Source organism: Tiliqua scincoides, chromosome 6 (assembly GCF_035046505.1).
Source record: "Tiliqua scincoides isolate rTilSci1 chromosome 6, rTilSci1.hap2, whole genome shotgun sequence".
Lineage (NCBI taxonomy): Eukaryota > Metazoa > Chordata > Lepidosauria > Squamata > Scincidae > Tiliqua > Tiliqua scincoides.
Genome location: NC_089826.1, coordinates 8,325,068 through 8,350,605, shown reverse-complemented (window position 1 = coordinate 8,350,605; position 25,538 = coordinate 8,325,068). Strand labels below are relative to the sequence as shown.

The following is a 25,538-nucleotide window of genomic DNA, read 5'->3' as shown; positions in this document are numbered from 1 at the left end:
GATTTCCAGCTGCATATCGTTTTTGATATTTCCGTTTCTTCCAGGCTGTCAATTTTACCAGCTTCAATCCCCACATTTTATTAAACTCTTCTGTGGGCTGTTTTTAACCTTCCTGTGCTCAGCAGAGAGGATTTTAGCTGATATCACTACATACCGGCGATTTTCAACCTTTTTCATCTCACAGCGCACTCAGAAGGCACTACCGTTGCCAAGGCACACAACAGTTTTGTGACAAGGCACACCGCACTGTCTGCTAGGGGCTCACATCTTTCAGTGACCCTACTAACGGAGCCCACTATTGTCTCTGTAATGTCTGCAACACCATCTCCAAAAAAAACACATTTCATTACTTGAATTGAGACCCATTTTCAAAAGTGTATGGCTCTTGGTCATGAAATACAAGGGGAAGGTCAAGAGGGATGAAAGAGGGAGGCACTGCCACGGTGCTGGGAGGGCCCGATTATCACATGGACCACCTTCTCACTGAGGAGTCACTTCGCAGAGCACCTCTTAGTTACTCAGGTGCAAAGTGATGATGCAGTAGAAGAAAGTATCTCTAAAAGGGCGGCCTGCATGATATTTGGGCTCTCTCATAAGAACATAAGAACAGCCCCACTGGATCAGGCCATAGGCCCATCTAGTCCGGCTTCCTGTATCTTACAGTGGCCCCACCAAATGCCCCAGGGAGCACACCAGATAACAAGAGACCTGCATCCTGGTGCCCTCCCTTGCATCTGGCATTCTGACATATCCCACTTCCGATATCTTTCTCATATCTTGAAAATACAGGTGGGGCCTGAGTATGCAGGAGGAATCCATTCTTGGACACACACACACACACACACACACCCCCGTGGATACAAAAAAACTGCAGATACTGAAATCAGCTGTTTCAGCCCCTTTAAAGCCTCCAGAGATGGCCAGAGCTGTGCTCCTGTGTTCCTTTACCAAGCAGGGAAAAACGTCCAATTAAGGTTGCTTAGCGCAGGTTAGGATTATGCTGTCTGTTATCTCTATCCTAACAGCGTGGGGGGTTGTTGTTGTTGTTGTTGGTATTTTTCTGCAGAACCAATTGCTTCCAGCGTAATAACGACGCTTCATTACAAACTTGTTGGCAGACACACTGCTTTGAAATATAATTTTCATTATGCTGCAACTGCAGTTAGGACTGAAAAGAGCGGAGCTGTGTAAGCGGCAGCCACAGGGCTCCGGCTTTCTTACGCAATCCTGGCAGCGCAAGGCCCACGGCCGTTGCCATCTTTCTCTAATGTGAAAGCCTACCAGGTTTTCTAGTGTGAGCCTAACAGACTTCATTAACAGCCTCAATAGCCTGGACTGTTGTAAAGCGTCCTGCATGAGGTTGCTTTTGAAGATTGCTCAGAAGACAGAGTTAATGCAGGAAAGAACAGTCCCAGTACACATGCATCCAATTTTACCAGGGTCTTAGAATGTCTCCTTTGGCTCCCTGCAGTCTTTCAGGCACACATCAATGATGGTCATTACCAGTGGCATAGCTAGACAGGATGCAAAATGCTAAGTTTTGCAGGGAGCCTCCCCACAGCATGCAAGCAGCCCGTCACCCTCAAAACCATTCCAGACATAAGAACAGCCCGGCTGGATCAGGCCATAGGCCCATCTAGCCCAGCTTCCTGTATCTCACAGTGGCCCACCAGATGCCTCAGGGAGCACACCAGATAACAAGAGACCTGCAAGGCTTCCTGGGAATTGTAGTTAAGAACATAAGAACAGCCCCACTGGATCAGGCCATAGGCCCATTTAGTCCAGCTTCCTGTATCTCACAGCGGCCCACCAAATGCCCCCGGGAGCACACCTGATAACAAGAGACCTGCATCCTGGTGCCCTCCCTTGCATCTGGCATTCTGAGAAAGCCTACTTCTAAAATCAAGAGGTTGTACATACACATCACTGCTTGTAACTCGTGATGAACTTTGTCCAATCCCCTTTCAAAGACATCCAGGCCAGATGCCATCACCGCATCCTGTGGCAAGGAGTTCCACAGACCAACTAACATACCGAGTGAAGAAATATTTTCTTTTGTCTGTCCTGACTCTCCCAACACTCAATTTTAGTGGGTGTTCCCTGTTTCTGGTGTTGTGTAAGAGGATAAAGATCATCTCTCTATCCACTCTTTCCTTCCCGTGCATTGGTAGTGGAAGCAAAATGGAGGTGAACACCTGGCTCCAAATGGGAGGGGCTGCTTAAACACTGCAGTGAGTTCCCTGCAAAACTTACTGTGTCGCACCCCTCTAGCTATGCCAATTCATGTGTCAACATGCACATGTTGTTCGCTGTGCATACCTTTTCCTGTATTCTTGCTTCTCCTTCCTTTCTTCCCTGTGCTTCCCTCCTCAAAAAAGGAGAATCCATGGGCAGGAGCGAGGGGGGGGGGAACCCAGAAAAAGCAATACCCACTAAAACTTTCTTAAGTCACTCTCGCAAAGGCAAAACCAGGGACCGTGACATTCCAGGGACAGGCAGAAGAAATAGGAGCTGATAAATAGGGAGCCTATGAATCCCCTCCCTCTCATCAGGAAGCAACAGAATGAGAGTTCCTCTCCGCCTTCCCCCCCCCCCCCACTACACTAGATTGATTTCCCCGAGGGGGGATGAATCATGCATGCCTCCTTTGCATATAATACCATTTTTCTGCGCTTACCACTGTACATAGCCGTAGGTGCTCTAGAAGCAGGTACAACAGCACTTAATCAATCCTTTGGAGAATGCGCTTCCTTCAAAGCCTCATGAAGACAAAGAGAAAAGTAGCTGAGCAGAAGGAAAGTAGCTGACTTAGACAACCATTCATCTACTTTATATCTGTGAGGAAATGCTATTGGGGGGGAGTGAAGGGAAGCTCACCAGGCAACCAATTGGAACTGCAACATAGCCTCACAGATCAGATGCCGCCCAGGGTCTGACGGTGCCATTTCCAACAGTACACACAGGACCAGAGACCTGCCTGTAACCGCAGCAGCTTCCTATGACCGGGAGCCAGGTCAGTGGGCCACCTGTGAACAGGCCGCCCCCCCCCCCGGTCAAAAATCATCCAATGCAGAGTTTCTCAACGTTTGTCCTCCACTGTACCACTTCACATGGCCCACCTATTGGAAATACCACCAGAAGCAACTGGCAGTGATGTCAGTGCCATTTACTTCCAGAACGGGAGGCCAAATGCAGTGCAACAAACACCAGTTGAGTGGCGCAGGGTGGACAGAAGGACAGCTTGGAGCTATGCCCGCTGAGCTATGCTGGTCTCGCTGCCAGGCGTCAGGGGCCCCATGGGTACCACCGGACATCACCTCAATCCACCATCATCACCATCATAGGTGGTTCAAGGACCACTGGTTGAGAAACTCTGGTCTAATGTCCTCTGAAGCCAACAATGCTGCACACCTTTGCAAGCTGCTTTGCAATTCCCATCCAATAGCACAGGCAAAAGAATACCACACAAGCCTTGCATGCAGAAGGCCCAGGTTCCATCCCCGGCATCGCCAGTTTAAAAGGGGTTGCCTGGGAGCAGGGCTGGGGGAGGTCCGCTGGAGGTATTTTTCATATTTGTCTTTGATGAGAGGGTGGGTGAGCAAGCCAGCAGGAACTACAGCAAAGAGCAGCTTCAGGGCAGGGTGTGTAGTGCTAGGGCCTCAGTGTCTGCCTAAAATGCCAACTGGCCCAGGTCATTTGAAAATGCCTCCCATCAACAGGCTAAACCAGGATTGTGCAGGATTCTAAAGAGCCGCTCACCTAGTTGCCTACAGCAAGGAAGAATTGAGACCACCTAGGGAAGGCTTCTCACATTTATTTTTTAGCAACAGATGACTCATGTCATGTTGGCAACCTTCAGTCTCGAAAGACTCTGGTATCGCGCTCTGAATGGTGGTTCTGGAACAGGGTCTAGTGTGGCTGAAAAGGCCAATTCGGGAGTGACAATCCCTTCCACACTGGGAGCAAGTGCAGTCTGTCCCTGGCCTGTCTCCCTGGCTATGGGCCTTCCTTCTTTGCCTCTTTGCCTCAGTCTGTTGGCCAAGTGTCTCTTCAAACTGGGAAAGGCCATGCTGCACAGCCTGCCTCCAAGCGGGACGCTCAGAGGCCAGGGTTTCCCACCTGTTGAGGTCCACTCCTAAGGCCTTCAGATCCCTCTTGCAGATGTCCTTGTATCGCAGCTGTGGTCTACCTGTAGGGCGCTTTCCTTGCACGAGTTCTCCATAGAGGAGATCCTTTGGGATCCGCCCATCATCCATTCTCATGACATGACCGAGCCAACGCAGGCGTCTCTGTTTCAGCAGTGCATACATGCTAGGGATTCCAGCTCATTCCAGGACTGTGTTGTTTGGAACTTTGTCCTGCCAGGTGATGCCGAGGATGTGTCGGAGGCAGCACATGTGGAAAGCATTCAGTTTCCTCTCCTGTTGTGATCGAAGAGTCCATGACTCGCTGCAGTACAGAAGTGTACTCAGGACGCAAGCTCTGTAGAACTGGATCTTGGTATGTTCCGTCAGCTTCTTGTTGGACCAGACTCTCTTTGTGAGTCTGGAAAACATGGTAGCTGCTTTACCGATGCGTTTGTTTAGCTCGGTATCGAGAGAAAGAGTGTCGGAGATCGTTCAGCTACATAGCCATAAACCCTTTACGTACTAGCCAGTTTTGTGAATGTACTTGCATGTCTGGGACCGTATAACTTCACATCTCATTTTTAGCTGCTCCTTTTCCCTGCACACCAAATCAGGCAACCCAGAGGACAGCTTCCCCCCTGCCAAAGTTTGTGTGGTTGCTTACATCCTTTCCTCCTTTAACAGCAACTCAGACTGAACAAGTGAAGTGTTTCTCATTTAGCTCTATGCGGTGGCATAGCTAGAGGGGGTGCAAAGCACTAAGTTTTACAGGTAGCCTCACCACAGCCTCTCCCCTTTGGAGACAGGCATACACATCCATTTTGTTCCCACTGTCCGGAATGGCTCCAAAGGGGAGAGGGAGGGGCCACCTGCATGCCCCGGTGAGGCTCCCTGCAAAACTCAGTGCTTTGCACCCCCTCTAGCTATGCCACTGGCCCTGGAATAGGTTCACCCATTTTGTTTGTGTTTGTGAGGGTTGTTAGAGGCCCAAAAGGAAAACCAGTCATTTTGCATTCTAAAGCTTGCCCATCCACACACAGCAGTTGTAACCAGTGAGGTCCCAGCTACCACTCTGGTCATCCACTTCCTTTATGGTCAACCACTTCCACAACCACAGCCACTTTATGATATCTGACAGCACATGTGATCACTAAGAGCCCAATCCTATGCATAACTACTCAGAAGTCCTTTAGAGTCAATGGGGCTTTACTCCCAGGAATGTGTGGATAGGATTGGGCTGTAAGGTTGCTTCACCTGCACATTCTGGTCCTCACAAGTCCCACGTTGCATAACCAACATGGCAAGTTCTTCAGGTCAAGGAATTCCCTTCTACCAGGGGCTTGCTGTCGATAACACTAGGAGCATTTGAACTTCCAAACTTTTCCAGAGGGAAAGTTCATTCCTTGGGCTTGCTGCTTGTTTACACTGATTAGCCCACATCCCTTTTTGGACTCTCTTTTCTGTGATTACAGCCAAGCAACACATTTGTCAAAACACACACCTTCACCTTATAATCAACAAGCAGCAACATGCAGAAACATAGCAAGACAAGAACAAGATGGCTAACAACATCACCTCTTCTAAAAGAACATTTTTACCCAGCCACTAGGCTCATGAAAAATGGACTGACTACCTTTCCTGACTCTCATAAGGGGGTGCTTGTTTTTAACGGCTTGAAGACAATGCATTTTACTTTGGGAGCAGGAGACTATCTTCACAAACGTGGCCAGCTTCTCAACTCAAAGGATTCTCAGGTAGCAGAGCTGGGGATAATCTCCACCTGGAGACCTTGCAGCCCTGCTGCCTGTCACCATAGACAACACTGGGCTCAGTGGACCAATTATCTAACTCCATATAAGGTAGATTCCTATGTTCGGGACTCACACATCAAAGTACACAGGCACTGGGGTTCACCGCTCTCCTCCATGATTTCTCTTCTGCTCCACCCCTTTTTCCAATCTAGAGAGCAGAAGGAAGAGGATGAACAGTGGAGGTGACTAGATGGATGGAGGCAATGGATGGAGGCAGGCATCCCCTGACAGTCTGCTGCCTTAGGCAATGTTCTCAGTTGGCTTCACGGATGGGCCAGCCCTGAGAGTATATGAAGGTTCCTTCTAACTGCTGAGTCAGACTTTTGGTCCACTGAGCCCTATATTGTTTGCTCTAACCAGCAGAGTTCTCCACCTGCTACCTGCTCCTTTTAACTGAAGTTGCCCAGAATCAAACCTGGGACCTTCTGGATGCAAAGCAGGTACACTAAACAGTGCTATGGCCCTTCACCCACAGTGATTTGTACTTTCCTTCACACGTAGATCCAATGGAATCAGGAGAGCTGTGTGGATAATAACTAACACTCTGTCATAAGTGAAGGGCTGGGGAAAAGAAAATCAGTCACGTAGGCTGTTCAACATGATGAAAAGATGCTTTGTATGAGTCTGGCAACACCATTGTCTTTACCACTAGATAGACGTACAAGATTGGAAAAAAAAAAGTTGTGAATATCACTCACACGTCAACAGACAGCAGTGACATCCTGACGTCTCATTTCCGCCCATTCTTGGCACCACTATATTACGTTACTTATTGAAACACAATCCGGAGGAGAGAATTATCTGCCGCACGATTTATTAGAGTTGATGGAGTGTAGGCAGATCTCTCAATAGCCTTTAAAACACTGTGATGCTCCACAGTATATTTTTAATGGAAACAAATGCATGCAATCTGCTCCAGCTTCTCGCCCAGCCTTCCGCCAAAGACAACGCACCGTAAATCAATTTCATCTCATTCCTCCCTCTCTTTGCATAGGGTGGCTTTTAAAAAAGGGACAATGTCAGCACTGGGAAGCAAAAGAGAATTCAGTTTCTTATAGAAGCAGAAAGGTTATACGTGGGGAGAAACGAGAAGGTCACAAAGGGCAAGAAATGAGCCACTCTGAGCAGTGGTTCTAAACAGAGACGTACATCTCATTTAGCAAGGTCATACCCAGAAATGCAGAGGCCAAACTCTTACCACTTAGCACCGGCAGAGCAACGAACAGGCTGTCTGTACCCAAGGCAGAGATTAAAAAGCAAACCCTTACATATCCTTCACATGTTTACAGCCCAAACAACCAAGCCGCTCTGGAGGATGGTGGTGAAATTTGTATACGTTTTCCTACATAATCCATATTTCTAAAGATTTCTAAAGACGGCCCACCCTTGAGGCCACCTGATGCTGGATGCATCAGTGGCAGGTTCAAGGAGGGAATGTTCAGGATGTCTTTCACCCCAAGTCTGCCACCACTGACGCTGCCCTCCAATCTGCTGTGCAATCCACAATGATTTGCTTCCCACTTGCTTGAGTGAGAAGTAGATCATTCCCCCTCCTTCCCGTGCCACTCTTGCACTTCCGGGTTTCCCAGCAGCATGCAAGAAGCATCATGGTAAGAGTTGCAGAGGTGGCAGACCTGAGAACATAAGAACGGCCCCACTGGATCAGGCCATAGGCCCATCTAGTCCAGCTTCCTGTATCTCACAGCGGCTCACCAAATGCCCCAGGGAGCACACCAGATAACAAGAGACCTGCAAGGCTTCCTGGGAATTGTAGTTAAGAACATAAGAACAGCCCCACTGGATCAGGCCATAGGCCCATCTAGTCCAGTTTCCTGTATCTCACAGCGGCCCACCAAATGCCCCAGGGAGCACACCAGATAACAAGAGACCTGCATCCTGGTGCCCTCCCCTGCATCTGGCATTCCGACATAGCCCATTTCTAAAATCAGGAGGTGGCACGTACACATCATGGCTTGTAACCCGTAATGGATTTTTCCCCCAGAGACAGCATCAGGCAGCATTTAAGGCTGTACCACCCCTGCTTCCAAAGATAAATCCTCATACTACAACATACCAAATGCTCAGATGTTAACTGGATGTCGATACTTCAACAGCATGGCTAAACTGACAAAGATAATTTTTCCCCTTGAAAAACAATTCCCCAATCAATTATTTCATAAAATCATATAATAGCAATAATTACTGAATCTAGAAACCTATCGTGAAAATGTTCTCTCTCTCTCTCTCTCTCTCTCTCTCTCTCTCTCTCTCTCTCTCTCTCATAAACATGCGACTGGCTTAACAAAAATTTAATAACATTTCCGAAATCTTGCACCTATTCTATACCACAGGATTGGTGTGTGTGTGTGTGTGTGTGTGTGTGTGTGTGTGTGTGTGTGTGTGTATATATATATATATATATATATATATATATATATATATATATATATATATATATATATATATCTTGTGCAATAGCTAATGCCAGTTTGGCAATTTAAAAAAAAATTACTAAAAACCAGGTTCTTAACTCCGGAAAGTATAGTGAACAGGGACAACTCTAGGACAACCCAATCCTATCCACACTTTCCTGGGAGTAAGCCCCATCGACTCAAATGGGACTGACTTTCGAGTAGACATGCATAGGATTGGGCTGAAAATTATTTTGAAATCAGTTTAGAAATTTTTTTTAAACCAAACCCGGTTGTACATTTTGACTTTTGTCACAAAATGCAACAAATTGCCATTAAACAGTAATAACCATGTAGAAAATACTTTCATTTGGAGAAGACCAGAAAATTTTGTAAAGCATACAGCCCTTTTTGTGCAATAAAATGAAAACGAATTCAAGCAGAGTGAGGAACAAACAGCATTAAAGCTGACCTACCTCAAATGACAAGCCTCGATAGACACATACACCTGAAAGACCAAAAAGGAAATTGTGTTAGACAGACATAAAACCAAAATGGTAAATGAGGAAGGGCAGTAAAAACAGGTCTTTAACAAGCCACATGACCAAGGAGCATGTGTGCCACAAATTGGGCTATTTTCTACAGCTACTCTGGCTGGCTGTCCAATCTCCAGCCCAAAACAAAGTCTTCTTAATAGGGACATCAGGTGCAGGGATGTCAGGTCAGGCAAGACTGCCCCACGGGCATACTAACCTGATGATTGTGTACATACTCCACCCACTTGCACCCAAGTAAGGGACCAATCCTATCCAACTTTCCAGCACTGGTGCAACCAAAATGCAGTCCCAAGGTAAAGGAACAAATGCTCCTATACCTTGAGGAAGCCTCTTGTGACTTCCTCCCCACCACAGGATGCAGTGCATACCCCACTGGCACAGCTGCACCAGTCCTGCAAAATTAGATAGGATTGGGCCCTAAGTGGGCAGAACGCAGGGCTTAGACTGCAGTGAATATTTGAGGACACTAGTGGGGTGGTGCCTCACACACCCCTGCTACTTAACATGGACCTGAGAGATGCTAGGAAAAGACTCCACCTGTGTGCCACCACTGTGCTTTCACACCCCTCAAAGGTCAGTGCTGCACCCCACTGGATGACTGACACAGAATAGAAAAAACAGGTCCTGCCCTGAAGGATCACTTGCATTTAAAAAGCCAAACAAAACACCAACCTCCCTGCAATTAGAAAATTAGTCCGCAATGAGTGAGCTAAGCTAGACACTTCTCACAGGCATGCTAGCTTTCTGTTGGCAGGGAGTTTTTTTTTCTTTCTCTTTTAACTCAAAGGGGAGTTCAAATAAGGCATCTTAAATTGATGCTGTTCCGCCATACAGTTCACCACTCAGTTCACAACAGCGCCAGTTCACTCTGCCGCACGCGTACTCAAGCAGAAACCCTGGTGATGGTGGAAACGCACTTGCGATGAATGTTTAAAATGTTATCTTCCCCCAGGGAGGGATGCAGGCTAGGAAATGAAACCTCTTGGGTTTCTAAAAGAGCAAGACTACACTGTTCCAGAGAGTGTGTGGCAGGCATGCGTTATTTATTTATTTAAAGCTCCCGAGGGGATTACAAAAATGTCAGGCCACATGCTAGCTGCTTGTTTGGGGGAAAGAGACGGCTGGCCGGTTTGGCAGGACGCACGTGGATCTGCTGGCTGGGATCGTCACCAGGAAGTCTGGAGGAGACAAGGATTTGGTTCGGTGCCGCCTGAGGAGGAGACAAAGAAAGGGCTTGTGGCAGAGCTGCAGTTGTCCTCCCAGAGGAGACAGGAACAGCCACTTCTGGGCGACACCTGCCAGACCGTTAATGCACGCACCAGGGCTGCTGGCCTCTTGGGAAGCTAACTGACTGCTTTCAAGTGAGCAAAGTCAAGCTCAGACACCGTGGATGGGAACAGTCCCAGGAACATGGTGTAAGAAAGCAAGGTCTGGAATAGAACAGAGCCAGGAATTTAACATCAGAAATGATCAAGGACTTTGGTTTACCACCCATCAAAAAATTCAAAACAGCACTAGGACAGCCTAACTATTCTAATAAACCACTCATGTCAGACTGATTCTCCTGTCCTCACCCTACAACAACGGCACTTTGTGTTCTCCTAAGCGCTCCACATGCACTCTCCCATGAGGCCTTACCACAACCCTATAAGGTAGGCCAGTGTTATTACACACCCCCATTCGAGAAAGGGACCGGTGAACAGAGAGCAGTTTGCTTCAGGCTGGGTGAGCTTTGAGTCATGAAAGTCCAGCCGTACAGCACACAGAGGACAAAAGACTTGGTGTACCTTTCATAGGTGCACAGAAGAAGTCTGGGTGCAGCATTTATTACCCCTGCCTGACAAGCTGCAGCTGCAAAAATTCCCTTTCTTCACAGCCATTAAAGTTGAGAGGAGCCTTTTTACCCCAGCCACTGGTATTTTGCATTCTGCATCTTGCAGCACTAGGTAAAACTAAATTAACAACTCTTTATACAAGCCCTTTTTCCCTGGTTGACAGTCTCAAAAGGAATCTGAAACCAGACATATTTCACCCAGCTTAGAGCAAGAAATAGCTGACATATTGGAGACAGTGGCATAGCTAGAGGGGGTGCAAAGCACTAAGTTTTGCAGGGAGCCTCACTGCAGCGTGGCAATGCTTCCGTTTTGCTCTTACCCCACCCCACACTGGACCCCATCACCAGTGTTCAACCTGCAGGGGTCCTCTTCCCTCTCCTGCCAGCAGCTTAGCCAGCCACTACAGCAACACCTTGGTCCTCAGCAGGTCTTGGGTGTGGCAGCCACACACCAATGTCCAAGGTGTTGCTGTTCCAGAAGTCTGTTCCAGCAATCCTCAGAAGTCCATTGGTCAGTCAACAGGGAAGGATAAAGTGGATAGAGAGATGCTCTTTACACTCTCACATAACACCAGAACCAGGGGGCATCCACTAAAACTGAGTGTTGGGAGAGTTAGGACAGACAAAAGAAAATATTTCTTTACTCAGCGTGTGGTTGGTCTGTGGAACTCCTTGCCATAGGATGTGATGACGGCATCTGACCTGGAAGCCTTTAAAAGGGGATTGGACAAGTTTCTGGAGGAAAAATCCATTACAGGGTACAAGCCATGATGTGTATGCGCAACCTCCTGATTTTAGAAATGGGCTATGTCAGAAGGCCAGAAGCAAGGGAGGGCACCAGGATGAGGTCTCTTGTTAACTGGTGTGCTCCCTGGGCATTTGGTGGGCCGCTGTGAGATACAGGAAGCTGGACTAGATGGGCCTATGGCCTGATCCAGTGCGGCTGTTCTTATGTTCGTAGTCCATCAGCTAGCCCATTAGTACCTCAGTCCATTAATCCATCAGTTTACTCTCTCACTCTCCTTCCTTCTCCAAGCTTTCCTTCTACTACCCACACCCCTCTTCCTTCCTGCAGGTGCTGCTTTTAACCCTGAGGGTCCTATTGCCTCCAAATGACTGTAGCTGTGCAGCACACTCATTGCCATCTAAGGCCCTGATGTTAACCCCATGCTTGCCTGCCAGAGCAAAGGACCACTGTTGACACTACACCCTATCTCCTTAAAGGATCTTGTGCATTCCCATTACAACACCTTTCAGAAAATATACCAAACATATGTAGGGGAACATGAGGCTTGAGTTCTTTGGCCCTCCACACATTTAGTCACACCTATGAAAAGACAAGTATGAAGAGCTTGTACATGTGCATGTCTCTGTATGTATAATTGGGAACTCTGCAGAAAGCTGGGACCCCAGCTGGGCAGACAGCCTACACATAAATGACTGAGCTCCTGCAAATTTTGCCCATAGGTTTGGCTGAACACTGGAAGGTCAGGTTGGGGTCAGTGGCCACAGTGTCCATTGACTAGTCATCTAAATAGGGTTGCAGTATAATAGCTGCCTCCATCACGTATGTAGGGTATGGTTACAACAAGGCAACCTCCATGCAAGTAATTTCAATGAGGGGTTGCCATTTTGTTGTTTTTAAATTAACCACACTGGAAGCCTGCTAGTAGCCAACTCTCCTACCTAAAAAAACGAACGGAGCCAATATAAGAAATTCATAGGATCAGTTCTGTGACAGATGGGGAGGCTGAGGCCAAGAGAACCGTGGCTCACCCAAGGTCATCTAGGAAGTCTGTGACCATGCGAGATTTGAAGTGCTGACTCTTGAAGTGCAGACTTCCTCGTAGCCACAACAGGACTCTTGCCTACTGAAGGGCAACCTAACTCCTATTTATGCTGTCTGCTTGTCTCTGTTCAGATCATTACTATCCCCTTCCTGCAATGTGCAGGCAGGTATGCTTCTTCTGAAGCTAGATGACTAATGAATGGAACTAAAGAGGTAGAAGCAGTGTGCATTTCCACAATGCCAAAGAGTGGAGGGCACAGGAAGGGAAACCCAGAGCACTCCCACCTGCTTCATGTTTTCTCATGGTGCATACTCATAAGAACATAAGAACAGCCCCACTGGATCAGGCCACAGGCCCATCTAGTTCAGCTTCCTGTATCTTACAGTGGCCCACCAAATGCCCCAGGGAGCACACCAGATAACAAGAGACCTCATCCTGGTGCCCTCCCTTGCTTCTGGCATTCTGACATAGCCCATTTCTAAAATCAGGAGGTTGCATATACACATCATGGCTTGTAATCTATGATGGACTTTTCCTCCAGAAATTTGTCCAATCCCCTTTTAAAGGCATCTAGGCCAGATGCCTTCACTACATCCTGTGGCAAAATGCAGACCCAGTTGTGCTTTGACCAGCCTTTCATCATCACAGGTTAATTGCAAGAGGAAGCTTTGTTTTTTTCCCCTAATCCATTCACAATTATCAGTGGCAACGATTGATGTATTGATGGAATTATTCGAAAATACCAAGATGTGTTGATGTGTTGTGGTGTCAGTTCCCCCTTGTGAGCAACACCTGGTCCAGCCCGCACCCCCTTAGAGACACCACTGACAATTATCAGTGCTGTGAGGATTTGAATTAGTGGATGCAAATAATGAGGAAAGAGCTGTTACTAATTAATCTGGAATAAAGAGGGGGGTGATCTTGTCTGAAATGCTGCTACACATTTCACAGGTGCAATGCTCTGTCTACAACGATTGTGCCTACCCTTAAAACAAACTTGTTACTATTCCATCCATTTTACAGAAGGGAACTGAGGCTGAGAGACCGCAGCTTGCCCCCAAAAGCATGATGTGTTCATAGCTTAGGCGTACCTTAGGTCTCCAAAATCCAAGATCAACTTCCTACTGCAAGAGAATGCCGGCTCTTGTGCAAATTGAGTCAGTTTTTGGTTCCACTGCTACACCCTCAAGAGTGGCCGCAGACAGCCTTTCCAGCTAACCCCGTCCCCCCCAGGCCGAGAGGACAGGTATCAAACAGTTGCAATAAAGCACAGACCAATATACTGTAATTTCTGGATACCAGAGGTTAGCAAAAGGATCCTCTGAGAACAAGGGGATATGAGGCTTTTGATGGGTATTGTATGAGAAAAGTGCAGGAGAGGGCAACCAAAATGATCTGCTGTGCAGAGCTATTTCCCTACAAGGAAAGGCTAAAGCATCTGGGACCTTTTAGTTTAGAAAAATGATGACTGGGGGAAGGAACGGATGCAGCCAAGTTCTGCAGAAATAGACTCAGTGTGTAGAGAAAGTGGATAGAAAGGTTTTCTCCTTCTCTCATGGTATTAGAACTCAGGGTCGAACAATGAAATTGACAGGCAGGAGATTCAATAGAGACAAAAGAAAGGACTTTGTCATCATTAACATGTGGCACTGACTGCCACAGGATGTGGTGATGACCACAGGTTTAGGTGGATTTGACAAACTAATGCAAGAAGAGAGATCTGTCAATGGCCATTAGCCTTGGAAACTATACAGAACCTCAGGGCCAGCCCGAGGTAACTTGGTGCCTGAGGAGGCATGTCAAATACTGCCCTTACCTGGTGATGAGCCACACCCTGTCTTCCCATCCCCTGGACTGGAAGAAGAACAGGAGGATGAGACAGAAGTGTGGAGGAGAAGAGAGTGATGGGGCAGAGTCTCTCTGAAACTCTAGCCCACCGTTTTCCTCTGCTCCACACTTCCACTCTGCCCCTCCCCCTTTTCCTTTTCAAATCCAGGGTGTAGGGGAGGCAAGTGGGCAGACAGAGGTGACACCCCTATAATTAATCTAATGCCTGATGCCACCTCCTCAGTTGACTTCATGGATAGGCCGTCCCTGTGGAACGCACCGGTTCAGAAAGCCATTGAATAACATTTGCTGGACAGCAAGATCAGGAGAGGGCTATTTATTTATTTATTTTATTTTTTCACATTTTTATACCACCCTTCCTCTATAGAGCTCAGGGTGGTGTACACAGCACTCCCCTCCTTTTGTCCTCACAACAAGCCTGTGAGGTAGGTGAGGCTGAGAGAAAGTGACTGGCCCAAGGTCGCCCAGGAAGTTTCATGGCGGAGGGGGGATTCAAACCTGGATCTTCCAGGTCCCAGGATCTTCCAGGTCTAAGTCCACCTCTCAAACCACTATATGTATTGCCTTCATGCCTTTCTTGTGGGCTTCCCAGAGGCATGTTAGCCACTGGGTGCTCAACTAGATGGGCCCTTGGCCTGATCCATCCACGTTCCTCTGATGTAGAATATCTGAATTCTACAAGCCACACTTGCCCAAGGCTGCATTGAACTTTTTGCATGGCAAATATACCATTGCATGCCAGAAAAATCCCCCTGTTGCATCAGATGACCATCCTGTTTCAACCACAGCCAGATTCTAGAAGTTCACAAGCAGGGCAGAAGGGCATGTGACCCCAGCATCTAAGCAATCAGAAGCTTATTGCCTCTGAAGCGAAAGGTTTGGCTCTCAAGGTTAATAGCCATCAATATCTAATCTGTTTTAAAAGTAATCTAAGCTAGTGGCCTTCAGCAGATCTTGTAGCAATGTCTCCAACAACTTAATTATAATTTGCATAATGGAGAACTTTCTTTTGTTTATCTTGAAACTACTGTCAATTAATGTGTTCAAAGAGCAGTGGCGTTGCTAGAGAGTGTGGGCCGCACTGGGTGACGTGAGTGGGGGGGGGCGACACCATTACCGGCCAAAATTTTTTAAATCTTGAAATTATCGAATAATACCATCATGTTATATATCAATCAATGTGTGATTTCATGCGGAATGCAATGAAACAAACCACACTGAAATATCTCAATTCTATCAAAAGTTATTGCCAAAAAAAACCAGTGGGGTGAGGCAATGGTACATCATCATGCCCACATGGGAGAAGGTCCATCCTAGGGATGATGCAATGAGAGAGGCACATGGGGTGATGCTAACCCTAGTGACTGTTGAAGAGCCCAAGTTTGGAGATTTTTGCTTTGGAAAAAAAAAATCACTACTAGTTGCTCTCTCCATATCATGTATAATCTCACAAATTTAGAGCCAATGAAAGTTTTCCCCAATGAAAGATTCCCCCACAAGACAGATAACACATGTGGGGAGGCCCAATTCAGACTTGGGCCACCATGAAGTGTCAACTTAAAAACTCCCCAACCCCTCGTCATGGAACCGATCCTGACTGACAGTCCCACATGCGCTGTTTACATAAGAGAACCCAAGATAGTATTCTAGTCACATCTAGTTAGGCCCCAAGTTGAAAGCAGAAGTAAAGCAGGCTACTCCATTCACATGACCCAAAGTACTATGTTGGCCATGGGGTCTCCTACAGAAGGTCAGGCTTTCTTCTAAATCGGGGTGCCCAAACCCCGGCCCTGGGGCCACTTGCGGCCCTCGAGGCCTCTCAATGTGGCCCTCAGGGAGCCCCTAGTCTCCAATGAGCCTCTGGCCCTCCCGAGATTTGTTGGAGCCCACACTGGCCCGACACAGCGTGAGGGCGACTGTTTGACCTCTCGCATGAGCTGTCAGATGAGGGCTCCCTCCACTGCTTGTTGTTTCACATCTGTGATGCAGTAGCAGCAGCAAAGGAAAGGCCAGCCTTGCTTTGTGCAAGGCCTTTTTATAGGCCTTTTTTATAGGCCTTTTATAGGCCTTGAGCTATTGCAAGACCTTCATTCATTCATATAAGCTCATCTTTAACCTATTCATTTATGTAAACTTATGTAGATTTATTCAAATTTTAAATGTAAATGAGTTCTCCCCCCCCCCGGCCCCCAACACAGTGTCAGAGAGACGATGTGGCCCTCCTGCCAAAAACTTTGGACACCCCTGTTCTAGATCAGTAGTTCTCAGACATTTTAGCACCGAGACCCACTTTTTAGAATGACAATCTGTCAGGACCCACCAGAAGTGACGTCATTAAACTGGAAGTGATGTCATGATCATGATCCATTTAGGCTTCAAACCTAAACCACGATCAGCCAAAAGTCCCATTACGCAGTCTACTCTTGCTGTTATTTTGCATAACTCAGTATCCAAACATTCCCGCTTGGAAGTCAAAGCAGGTCACAGGCTTGGGTCCTTCTCCAACCACGCAGCCCTCCGTCCTTTCCAGCATCCCATCTTTGCACCTATTCAGGACAAAGCACCAGGTCTCTCTCCCACCAGAAGCCCACTCTGCCCAGCAGCTCTGTACCCTGTATTTTCAGCTCTATATTTTCAGTGGTGGCTGAGCTAGTTGCTATGTAAACCACCTGAAACTGGATCAGGACCCACCAATTGGGTCCCAACTCACAATTTGAGAAACACTGCTCTAGACCATTTATGGCCAGTTCACAAAAGCATGTTCATCTTTTTTTTTTTTTTTTTTTGAGCATCAGGCATCACATGCACATTCACCATAGACAGAACTTCCTTAACACCAAGCATCAGCTTAAGAACAGTAATCAAATGGGGACAGATCGCATACAGGTTGCATACTGCGAGCATCACCAAATATTCTTAAATTAAGCCACTTAAAACAAGTGATGTAAGTGAACGTGTGACTCAAGCTATGCTTCATGCAAAGTACTGCACTAACTTGGGGGGAACTGAAGAGCCTGCACAGGTGCGTCCTTCGGAAAATCAAACTTAAGCATAAGTGACCGTGGAATGGGAAGCAGATTCTTAGGCAGTGACGATTCCAGGTCCTGATGGCATCCAGTCCCGCCCTTTCCCACTCCAGGCAGCTCAGGCGGCGATAAATCTTACTTCTCCCCACGAGCCCGTCAAAGATAGAGGAGAGTTCATCACGGAGTAATGTTGGAGTGTAATGTTTACCACACGCCGCCTTGATGGATGATTTTCCAAACAAACAAGGCATCCAAAAAAATTTGTACTGGCCTACGTAACCACTGCTATCTGGGTAAGAGGCACTTTTTCAAGTGGGTGCTTCTCGTTGATTTAGCAAGGGAAGAGTAACTGGCCCTCCACACCCCAGTAATGTCTTTTCTAGTGGCTGTCTGCTGGTGCACCTTTGGATCTTGGTGGGCCACTGTGAGATACAGGAAACTGGACTAGATGGGCCTTTGGCCTGATCCAGCAGGGCTCTTCTTATATTCTTATCTTTTTAGACTGTGAGCCCTTCTGGGACAGGGAGGCATTAGTGGATTTTCTCTGTAAGCCACTTTGAGAACTTCCGTTGAAAAGCAGTATATAAATACTGTTAGTCATAAAAAAATAATAATAATAATAATTCAGGCAGCAAGACTTCTGCACATGGGACACAGCCCTTCCACGGTCGGTGCAGCACCTAGCCCAGCACTGCTGTTAAACAGCAGCAGTACCTTGAGAACCCAAATAGCAACCATCCAGATTGCAATCCTAGCCCCTTCTTGGGGGTAAGCTCCATTGAACACAACGGGATTTACTTCTGAGGAGACATGCACAGGATTGTGCTACATGCCGTCTTTTCTGCTCACAAAGCTTTTATTGAATGCATAACAAACCCTTGAGCTTATCAGCCAGCTGCACCTACACAATGAAGAACTGACAACTTTGAATCTATTCACCCAGGGAAGTGATGGTGGGGGAGACGTCTGCCTTTCTGTCCTTCCTGTCCTGGGAAGCTTGTGGGCTTCCCAGAAGCAGCTGTTGGGCCACTGCAGGGATACAGTAAGCTAGGCTAGACTGGTTGTAATGCCACTCAAAACATGCTTGATTCTCTCTGTGGCACTGTCCGCACATGTGAATATTGTTCATGCCACAGAGAAAGCAGAAGGGAGCCAATTTTTCAGGGAAAACACTTCTAGTTAGAACATGGTTTCCATGTGCAAAGAAGGTATGGGAAAGGCAGGAGCTGCCTGTAGCGTTTAGTGTGGACACACCTCTTTCCTAGTACATGACATATTTTTAAACAGTAATTTAAAGTCAGGCGGGCATAGCAATTTTTTTTCTCCTCATCCCAACGTATACATTACAGCTTAGGCACAATTTGTAAGGGACGATGCACTTTGAAGTGAGAAAGGGTCAGGACACACAAGTGCACTCATGGGGCTTACTCACACTGGATTCCTTCCCACTGCAATGTGCCCCTTTGGCTCTGACAGAATGATAGAGAAAGAGGGCACTACTAATTGACGGATTGATGTCGGGTGGACAAAAAGCAGCATCACCATTCAACATTTCAAAAGTCACACAGAACAGGGCTGGCCAGAAGGTGGACCAGGGTGCACCAGAGGAACACTGGCCAGTGGTTTAGCTAGAGGGGGTGCAAAGCACTAAGTTTTGCAGGCACCTGCAAGCAGCCGCTCCCCTTCCCCTTTGGAGCCATTCTGGGCTGGGGGAGCAAAACGGAGGCGAATGCCTGGCTCTGAAGGGGAGGGGCCTCTTGCACAGTGCATTCATGCACCTGCAAAACTTAGTGCTTTGAACCCCTCTAGCTATGCCACTGCCACTAGCTAGCTTCTGGTGCACCACCTCCTGGGGGCTGGGACTCTAGCAAAAATGCTTGTCCTTGCCCTGATCTCACAGGGCACTGATGCTCTTCAGCACCAGCGCACACTGGAAGGCTCATTCATTGAGCAGCCAGAGTCCAGCCCTGTGCGCGTTTAATGAAAGCAGGTCCTACTCTGTTGTGTGTGTGTGGGGGGGGGGGGGGGGAGAGAGAGATCCAGGGCTGTGGCTCAGTGGTCACCTGCAGTGGGTGCCAGATTCCACCTCTGGGGAAAGACCCCTCTGGGGGACCCTGTGGCCAGGGAGATGGCCCCGATCCTGCAACTTAGGCGGCAACTCTGCAAGGACTTACTGGGGATCGGGTCCGAGCTCCCTGCAAGTCACTGAGCAGAGGTAAGTGGCCCCCCAGGCACCCACCCACCCACCACCCGCGCTCCTGGGAGCAGAGCAGGGACGGCGACCCTCCTCGAACGGAGACTCCCGCAGGGGCGCGCCTCGGAGCGCAGAGACTCACCTTGGGAGCCAGGGGGCAGCAGCGCGAAGGCGGCCAGAGCCAGAGGAAGCAGCCGCGTCCAGCCAGTCTCCGGGAGATCCATGCCTCTTCCTCCGGGCAGCACCACCGGCAAGCAGCCCGCCTCTGCTGGAGCAAGCGAGGGGCTTCAGTGGGCGGAGAAGGGGGGCGTCCAGGGCAGGGCACTGCCAGTTCCAGCCAGGGCGGGGGGGGGGTTCCCTGGCCAAATTGCCCACCCCTCCCCTCCCCCTCCCTCAAAGTCCACTCTGGGACCCCCCCTCCCAGCTGATCTCGCCCCCCACCCCGGGGTAGCCTCCAGATCAGGCTGGCCACTTGCTACACCAGAGGGGGGGGTCTCCCCAGGCAACCCCCACCTCCTTCCTCGCCTCCGGGAAACTTTGCTGGGGTGGGGGTGGGGCAGGTTGGATGCACCCCCCTGCTGCAAAGGCTGCCCCCCCCCCAAAAAAAAGAGGCTGGAGGAGATCCGGATGGGCAGGGGGCTCGCCTTGCAGTGCGCGCGGGGGGTCTGGGAGACTGTGTGTGGGTGGGTGCGCCCCTCCTTGAGCACCCCAGCCAGGCGAGCGCGACCCCTCTGCTGCAATGGGGGTCCTGGAAGCCCAGCCCGCCCGAGGATGGGGACCCACACCCCGCAGGTAGGAGCAGCGCCACCCACCCCGAAGAGATCTCCCAGGAGGTCCCCTTCCCAGCCTGCTGTCGAAACGCAGCCTCCCCGGGAGCCAGCCAGGACCCTCCTCCTGGGGAGGTCCTCCCTCTCTCATGCAGTCTCGGTGTGAGCGGGGACCCAGGAAGGGGGCTGGAGGGAGCTGGCAAAGATTCCAGAGAGTCACGTGGAAGAGAGCAACCTGATCCCTGATTCATGCTGCAGAAGTTGATGTGCCATGCACTGGGCTGACTGGGGGGTGGAGGGAGGGAGGCAGCATCTCTGAGCAGGGCACACCCACCCAGGAACTGCTGCTGCCATTGTGCAGGACGGAGCCCCCATTCGCACCCAGGCTAAAAGCACTTCCAGGATCACCCAGCTCTTGTTCAGGCACACTGGGGCAAGTTACACCTGCCTGATCCACTTCAAAAGATACCTGCATTCCCCCCCCCAGGGAATCCCCCCCTTTCCTAGTCACCTACCTGCCCTGCACCTACCTTCAGACACAGGACTTGGTTAGCGATAGTGTCTCGCCATAGGTGACCCACCCACCTACTCTGGTCTGTATGACCTACCTGCAATCTCAGCCCCCACCTATATTTCACTCACTGGCTAGGACAGTGGTTTTCAACCTTTTTCATCTCATGGCACACTGGCAAGGCACCCAAAGTGCCTAGGACAGTGTTTCTCAAACAGTGGGTCGGAACCCCCGAGGTGGGTTGCGAGCCTGTTTCAGGTGGGAACCCATGCATTTCAATATTTTATTTTTCATATACTTGATGCTACTATGGCACGTGACTGCGATGGGGAAATCTTATAGACCTGTACTTTTAACATGCTTCTGTGTATTTTTTTAACAATGATAGTAAATGGGACTTACTCCTGGATAAGTGTGGGAACCAACTGTTACCCTGCACATGCCTGATCTTGTCTGATCTCGGAAGCTAAGCAGGGTCAGGCCTGGTTAGTACTTGGATGGGAGACCGCCTGGGAATAGCGGGTGCTGTAGGCTTATACCATGATCTCGGAAGCTAAGCAGGGTCCGGCCTGGTTAGTACTTGGATGGGAGACCGCCTGGGAATACCGGGTGCTGTAGGCTTATACCATGATCTCGGAAGCTAAGCAGGGTCAGGCCTGGTTAGTACTTGGATGGGAGACCGCCTGGGAATACCGGGTGCTGTAGCCTTATACCATGATCTCGGAAGCTAAGCAGGGTCAGGCCTGGTTAGTACTTGGATGGGAGACCGCCTGGGAATACCGGGTGCTGTAGCCTTATACCATGATCTCGGAAGCTAAGCAGGGTCCGGCCTGGTTAGTACTTGGATGGGAGACCGCCTGGGAATACCGGGTGCTGTAGGCTTATACCATGATCTCGGAAGCTAAGCAGGGTCAGGCCTGGTTAGTACTTGGATGGGAGACCGCCTGGGAATACCGGGTGCTGTAGCCTTATACCATGATCTCGGAAGCTAAGCAGGGTCAGGCCTGGTTAGTACTTGGATGGGAGACCGCCTGGGAATACCGGGTGCTGTAGGCTTATACCATAGTCTTTCGAGAATGAAGGTTGCCAACCATCTCCCTATACTGAACAGTATCTCCTGATCTTGTCTGATCTCGGAAGCTAAGCAGGGTCAGGCCTGGTTAGTACTTGGATGGGAGAGCGCCTGGGAATACCGGGTGCTGTAGGCTTATACCATGATCTCGGAAGCTAAGCAGGGTCAGGCCTGGTTAGTACTTGGATGGGAAACCGCTTGGGAATACCGGGTGCTGTAGGCTTATACCATAGTCTTTCGAGACTGAAGGTTGCCGACCAAGTGTGGGTAGGATTGTCCTGCATGATTATGTCATTTCGGTCATGACATCACTTCTGGTGGGTCCTGACAGATTCTCGTTCTAAAAAGTAGTGCTAAATGTGTGAGAACCACTGGTCTAGGAGATGTGCACTGCAAGGCGAGCCCCCCACCGCTCTCTGCTCATCCAGATCTCCTCCAGCCTCTTTCGGGGGGCAGCCTTTGTAGGGAGGGCAGCATCAAACCTGCCCCCCACCCTAGCAAACTTTCCCAGAGGTGAGGAAGGAGGTGGGGGTTGGCTGGGGCAACCCCCCCCCCCCAACATGGCAAGTGGCCAGCCTGAGCTGGAGGCTACCCAGTTCTTTGACAATTGACAAGGCACACTGTGCTGCCAATGGGGGCTTACATCCCCCAATGGCCCTACTAATAAATGACCCTCTCCCAGATTCTTGCAGCACACCTGGGAACCATTTGTGGCACACCAATGTGCCAGGGCACAGTGGTTGAAAATGGCTGGTCTAGGAGCTGGTGACATCCAAGGGACATCCACTAAAATAGAGTGTCGGGAGAACAGACAAAAGAAAATATTTCTTTACCCAGTGTGTGATTAGTCTGTGGAACTCCTTGCCACAGGATGTGATGATGGCAACTGGCCTAGATGCCTTTACAAGAGCCGTGTCAGTATCATCCATGCCTATGTTTGGATTTCAGAGGAGGACAACTTTTGAGACAATGTTGTTAGTTTTACCAGAATGATAAATACTTTAATTTTTTTTTTAAAGAGAATAAGGAATTAGTGCCATGGACCTTGTCAGTTTCACTGGAGTCAGCAGGGCTGAGGGTAGAAGAAATGAAAAAAATCTTTGAAAGGATAAGGCTTTTTGCAAACCTTGTCATCTTCCCTGGAGGCTAAAGTTGAAAGATGCTGAAAGAAATTCCTGTGCCACAGAAGACCCTATAGTCATGGAAAAGGAGAAGTTGGGAACATAAGAACATAAGAAGAGTCCCTGCTGGCTCAGGCCAAAGTCCCATCAACTCCAGCTTCCTGAATCTCACAGTGGCCCGCCACATGCCTTGGGGAGCACACAAGACAACAAGAGACCTGCTTCCTGGTACCACTCCCTTGCTCCTGGCTACCAAGAAAGGTAGCTCACTTCTAAAAGCAGGAGATTGCACATACCCATTACAACTTGTAACCCACGATGGACTTTTCTTCCAGAAATTTCTCCAATCTCCTTGTAAAGGCATCTCGGCCAGTTGCCATCACCACGTCCTGTGGCAAGGAGTTCCACAGACTAATTGCACACTGGGTAAAGAAATCTTTTCTTTTGTCTATTCTCCTGACACTCTATTTTAGTGGATGCCCCCTGGTTCTGGTGTTGTGTGAGAGATAAAAGAACATCCCTCTATCCCCCCCCTCTTTGCATAGTGGGGAAGAGAGCTGTGCCTGTTCAAAGTGACCAAACAGAGACAGGGCACAATCCTAACCAGGTCTACTCAGAAGTAAGTTTTATTTTGTTCAGTGGGGCTTACTCTCAGGAAAGTGTGGTTAGGATTGCAGCCACATTTGTGCAGGGAGAAGAGGTTAGCAGGTGCAAACAAGAAGCTAATTCCTAAATGAATAACAATGGCAAGTGCAGAAGCAAACTCATGTTTTCAGCTAGCCTGCATTAAGGGAGGGACCATATCTTAGAGCACATACTTTATATGCAGAAAGTTCCAGGTTCAGTCCCTGACATCTCCAGTAAAGCTGGGAGAGACCAATAGTGGACCAATGGTTTTGATTCAGGATGACTCAGGAGGCAGCTATTACACAGGCCAACACACATTTTGCTTCCTTAAACGTTACACCAATGACTGGGTATATTTGGGGTGCCGATTCCAAACATGGCATCCGTTTTGCCAGTTTTGGAGACACGGCATAGCCTCTTTAGTGAATGGTTCAAGCAGCTTCCTCATGAGGAAGCCTACACCATAGCTTCCTCATGAGGAAGCTGCTTGAACCATTCACTAAAGAGGCTATACTAGATCTCCAAAACTAGACGTGATAGGGCAAAATGGATGCCATTTTTTGAATCAGCACCCCAAATTCATATCAAACCACCATAAAGTTTGGGAAAAACTTTTCTGACCCTAAATTTTTGTGTTGGCTTCTATTACCAGTGACACAAAAAATACTGAAGTACCAAAGGTTGAAATATGATTGTAAATTTAACTTCCGACAGAGCCATGAATCAGTTAAAAAATCCCAATCGGTGTAGGTTTTCTTTCTTTCACATATGCACACCCTGAGTACTTCAAGTGGCATCTTTGAAATTAGTAACACTCTCCAGTGGTTAATTTCAAAGGAGCAAGGCTGACAGAGTTTGAGCCTGCCTGCCTCCTTAGATGTCACTCCCAAATTGCAGATGTGAGAAACAGGGAATGGTTATTCAATTATATAACCATTTATAATTGGTTGCAGATACAACCAACCCCCTCCCCCCCCCAAGAAGAGGGAGTCATCATGTAAAGCTATATGTTTGAGGTTTCAGTACTATAGAGTTGCATGATCAGGGCTCCTCCCTTCCACAGAATTCCACAGAATTCTCTGCAACATTGTGGGAGATCTTAGGGCATCACGAGACATCCCAGGGCATTCACAACATGAATTCAGGTGAACGGAACCTGTTCAGGTTTCTGGGGCCCCACTAGGGAGTGCCTCAGCCCATCTTCCCCCCCCCCAATCTCTCAGGCTCTTCACATGTCCAAAGTTTGCACACTTAGAGGGGGAGGGGGCAACTCACAATGCAAACAGGCAACAAAGATTGTATTGCCTTCCTGCATTGGCTCGGTCATGTTGTGAGAATGGATGATGGCCGGATCCCAAAGGATCTCCTCTATGGAGAACTCGTGCAAGGAAAGCGCCCTACAGGTAGACCACAGCTGCGATACAAGGACATCTGCAAGAGGGATCTGAAGGCCTTAGGAGTGGACCTCAACAGTTGGGAAACCCTGGCCTCTGAGCGGCCCACTTGGAGGCAGGCTGTGCAGCATGGCCTTTCCCAGTTTGAAGAGACACTTGGCCAACAGACTGAGGCAAAGAGGCAAAGAAGGAAGGCCCATAGCCAGGGAGACAGACCAGGGACAGACTGCACTTGCTCCCAGTGTGGAAGGGATTGTCACTCCCGAATTGGCCTTTTCAGCCACACTAGATGCTGTTCCAGAACCACCATCCAGAGCGCGATACCATAGTCTTTCGAGACTGAAGGTTGCCAACAGTCCTGTTTATGCACCTTTGATGCACGCACCCACTTAACTTCATATGCAGGAAAGGTAGCCAAGGTGCCCAACTCTGGATTGCTGTTCACACT

The 25,538-nt window shown here is 48.7% G+C and overlaps 1 protein-coding gene across 1 annotated transcript in view; it reads right to left on the bottom strand.

The window, feature by feature from the left end:
* The window catches only part of FRAS1 (Fraser extracellular matrix complex subunit 1), a 279,843-nt gene extending 259,342 nt beyond the window's left edge, over positions 1-20,501 (bottom strand). Inside the window, exons 1-3 of the mRNA XM_066632279.1 lie at positions 20,411-20,501; positions 19,741-19,863; positions 8,826-8,857 (exon numbers count right to left, since the gene is read on the bottom strand). Of these exons, the coding sequence (XP_066488376.1) occupies positions 8,826-8,857; positions 19,741-19,822 (114 nt within the window). The 5' untranslated portion in view covers positions 19,823-19,863; positions 20,411-20,501. The remainder of the gene's footprint in view (positions 1-8,825; positions 8,858-19,740; positions 19,864-20,410) is intronic.
* Positions 20,502-25,538: the final 5,037 nt, after the last annotated feature.